Genomic DNA, 4,274 nt, shown 5'->3' with positions numbered 1-4,274 from the left:
TATTTTAATTATTAGAATTTTACCTGGATTGAAATTTAAAATTGATTTTCAAATATATTAACAAATTAACTTAGCCAATATATTTTTAAAAGTACACATATCTTAATTTAAAAAATAAAATATTATTATAACTTTTTTCAATTTTAATAATTATTTAATACCATCTCAAAAATACCCATATTTTAATTTAAAAATAAAATATTATTATAATTTTTTTTTTTTAATTTTAATAATTATGTAATACCATCTCAAGTATATTTAAAATTATATATAATCATTTTAACTAATTTCAAAATAACGAAATCTAAAAACAAATATATCAAATCTCTTTGAAAAAATAAATATTTAGTTATTAAATTAAGAAAAATAATGAATAATAAAACATTACCAATACAAATTTAAGAACTCACAGTTTAGCGTTCCCGATGCAAAATTATACATAATGATTTTATATAATTTCAAAAAATCTAAATCGAAAAACAAATACATAGCGAATCTCTTTAAAAACAAATATTTGATTATTAAATTTAAAACATAAAAATAATAATACATCATAGTTTAGCATTTCCGGGGCATAAAATGAAAGGGAATGCTATCCATTCACTCACAGCTCACATTTAGCAGAACTGAAACTGAAAATCAAAAGGATGAATAAAATAATATCACGTGCTGTAATAATAAGCATGTTTGCAGATGCTCTCAACCTTCACTCTCATGTTATCATCTTCCCAAATCATACTTTCCCACCAATATTTGGGGCAATCTAATGCACATAGATTTTGCAGCTTGTCCATCCCAGTGGGAAGTCTTTTCAAACAGGGACACCCACGTATCTTCAACACACGGAGGTGAGGGAGTGTTCGTTCATCCCACACTCCCCTCTTTGATGCTCCACACAAACTCTCTAACTTGTATAGTTCTCTGAGAACCAACCTCTGTAGCCTTGGATATCCACTTGTACCTGCAACACTTCCACCACTCCCTATCCCCAACTCTCTCAATTCACTGCACCAAAACAACTTCAGAATCTTTAAATTTGGCAACCGCTCCAATGGAGTCAGCTCCCTTATGTTCCTGCAGCCATGCAATTGGACCATTTCAAGATGTTCAAACTTGCAATTCGGCAGATTCAACCCTCCGTAACGGAATAGCACAAAACTCTGTAGCTTCTTCATGTTCTTGACGTCCTGGGGAAGATCCTCTTCAGAAGTATTCCAGAAGTAATCCAAACTTAAGTGCCTCATCTCCGACCAGTTTCCCATTATGCCATCTTTAATTCCTGACGTTCCTCCTATCCATACGGCCAATTCCGTCAGATTTTTGAGACCCTTCAAACTCCAAATACTTGCCGGTGCTTCCATTTCCACACTTAAACCTGTCCATATCTGGAGTCTGCACAGTGAAGTAAGTTCAGAGATCTCACGCGGAATCATCTGTAATGAATAACATCTCCATAAATCAAGATGCTTGAGATTTTTGAGCTCTCCAATCTGAGATGGCAATGACCCCAGAGGAGTACAGAATGAAAGATTCAAAAATTGAAGTTTGGGAAGATGGCAGATCTCTTCAGGCAAATCTGTGATTCGGAGCCCACTTAACGAGAGAAACTCGAGCTGTCTTAATTGCCCCACTGACGTTGGGATTGAAGTGATCTGGTTGCAGCCGGAGAGATTGAGAACCGTGAGAGAGGGCAGGAAGAGTAGAAATTCTGAAGGAAGTTTTTGCAAACCTGTTTTGCCTGCTAAGATGAGACTCGCCAGCTTTGGGCATCTCAAGTTGGTGGGCAAATCCCCAATAGAATTAATATCAGCAAATGATATTCTTCTGCAATTCTCATATTCATCCTCTCGCAAATTTCGGAGATGTGGGCTTCTCATCACTAAAAAATTCCCCTCTTTCTGCGCTACATACATTGCCATTTCACGAATAACGTCCCGAACTCTTATGCTCGGAAAAACATCGTGAACAGAATAGGGCGGTCGACTTCCAAGGACACTCCTGCTCTGCTTAACAATGTGGAAGAAGCAACGATGTAGGAGGAGTTTGATGTAGTTTCGGCCAATGGCCATCTCCATTATATGTGTTCCCTCTTCGCTCTTCACCAAACCTTCTCCAATCCACATCTCCACTAATTCGCGCGAATCAACTCCCTCATCCCTGCTTCCGAAGTCAATTGGATTTGCATTTTGTAGATCTTGGTGGAAGATGGCAGAGTACAAGAAGCAATTCTTGAGGTTGGAATTAGGCAGAGCATCATAACTCCATCGGAACAAACTATAGAGCTGTGCATCAAGGTGAGGATGAGTAGCTGCAAAAGTAGATGTATCTACGCTTCTAATGGAAGACAAACAATTAACCCATTCATCTACACTGCGTTGCCCAACCATTGCTGCGGCGACCACATTTATAGCCAGTGGGATACCTTTGCACGCCGCCGCAATTGACCTGCCACACTCTTGTATATCCATAGAAACATGCTCCTCTTTGAAAGCCACTCTGCGAAACAGCATCCAGCCATCATCTTCAGAGAGGGGTTGAACATCTCCAATCCCTGAACCTGCAAACTCAGAGTCTGTTGCATCCTCTCTATACAACGGTTTTGTTGAAAGAAAGTGCAGAGAAGTGACCAATATTGACAATTCGCCTTGAAAGCCATGATAGAGGTGATTGAAAAATGAGTTCCAATATGTTACTTCTTTGGAGAATCTCCTGGGCTTACACACCACACAGTCGAGACATCTTTGGCACCGTCCCAAGCGACGATTGAGAAGGCGTTTTAGCTGTGCAAGAGAATTTTGCAGCAATTGCAACCAAATCATCACGAACACTGGGGGCGCTTTGTGTTGACCTTGGAAGAAGAGCATGCCAACATCTTGCACAATGCTCTTCATGGCCCTCAACTCAATTTGCATTTGCAGAGTTTGAGGGTTATCATGGTTGTTAATAACCTCAATAACGTCACTCATCAGGTCGACGACTGGGTTGATTACGCTGCTGCCGGTTGCCATGACTTTCTCTTTGAAATTAGCGGCACAGAGAAAGAGAAAGAGAATGAGATGATGTATATGGGCGGCCAAACCTGGAGGGCAGGGGCTATGGAGTGTGTTGGGCGTGTGACGATAACCAGTGAAGAAGCTGCATCAATAAAAAAATTCTATGGTGGTGAGTTGTAAGCAGTGAAGGAGTATTAATATAGGAAAATATAAAATTTATGCGAATCTAAACATAAGCAGTGAACGATTATTAATTCACGAAAATGAACAGAATTCACGAAAACTGAAAAGTTTCATTGGAATGAGTGAAAGCAAAAGTTAACGGCAGAATAAGAAAAATTAAAGTTTATACGAATATGAGGTTGAAATAATAATAGTAAGAAAGAGGTGGCATTATTGTTCCTTTAATCATTAAAGTGGCTGTCAAACAGAAATAAAAGCATTTAAATTATGTATTTAAATTATTGTATCCCGAGCCTTGTAGATATTGATAATAAGGGAAATACAAGCACGAAAGGAATAGATGCATAAAGTAAAAGAAGAGATTAAAGAACATGCGTGTGTGTTAAGATAAGATCATTCATTTATTAAAAAGAAAGTTGTAAATGTAATAGAGGAGAAATGAATAAGAATAAACATTATGATGAATGTGTGAGAAAATAAAAAGGAATATTCTATCGTGTCGTGACCCTCCTCCTCGTAGGGAAATACAAACACGAACGAAAGGAATAAACGAAAAGAAAGATTAAAGAACATATGCATTAATATAATTCATATATTAAAAGGTGTAATAGTAAATCTTTAACTGAAAAAATTAATAAGAATAAACAATATGATCAATGTCTATGTGTATGTATGAGAAAAGAAAAGAATAATAATTTAAAAATTATATTATTGTATTTTCAATTAAATAATATATAATAAATATATTTAATAAAATCCTAATAAAAATAATTATTATAAAAATAATAAATATAAGCATTATAAAATTTATTTTTAAAAAATTAAAATAGATGTAAATAATGAATTTTTTTTTTATAAGAATGAAGAATATATTTATAAAAAAGTTAAAGAAGAAAATGATTAAAAATATATATATTAATTATAATGAAAATAATGCATTTAAAATATATATGTTGAATGTATTTTAAAAAAATAAGAATGTATATATGGAATGTATTTAGGAAAAAAATATTATTAATATAATAGTATAAAATATTATTTACATAATATTATATAATAATTACAATATATATTATTTTACTAATAAAAAGTTATAAA

The 4,274-nt window shown here is 34.4% G+C and overlaps 1 protein-coding gene across 1 annotated transcript; it reads right to left on the bottom strand.

Annotated features, from left to right (window-relative positions):
• Positions 1-662: 662 nt before the first annotated feature.
• Positions 663-2,891, bottom strand: LOC149264576 (putative disease resistance protein At1g63350). The gene has a single exon (XM_089399571.1). It carries the CDS (start codon positions 2,889-2,891, stop codon positions 663-665), a length of 2,229 nt encoding a protein of 742 aa, XP_089255697.1.
• Positions 2,892-4,274: the final 1,383 nt, after the last annotated feature.

Source organism: Pinus tabuliformis, chromosome 6 (assembly GCF_031772625.1).
Source record: "Pinus tabuliformis cultivar Carrire ecotype Pingquan chromosome 6, CPIR1, whole genome shotgun sequence".
Lineage (NCBI taxonomy): Eukaryota > Viridiplantae > Streptophyta > Pinopsida > Pinales > Pinaceae > Pinus > Pinus tabuliformis.
This window is presented reverse-complemented; position numbering and strand designations above follow the sequence as displayed.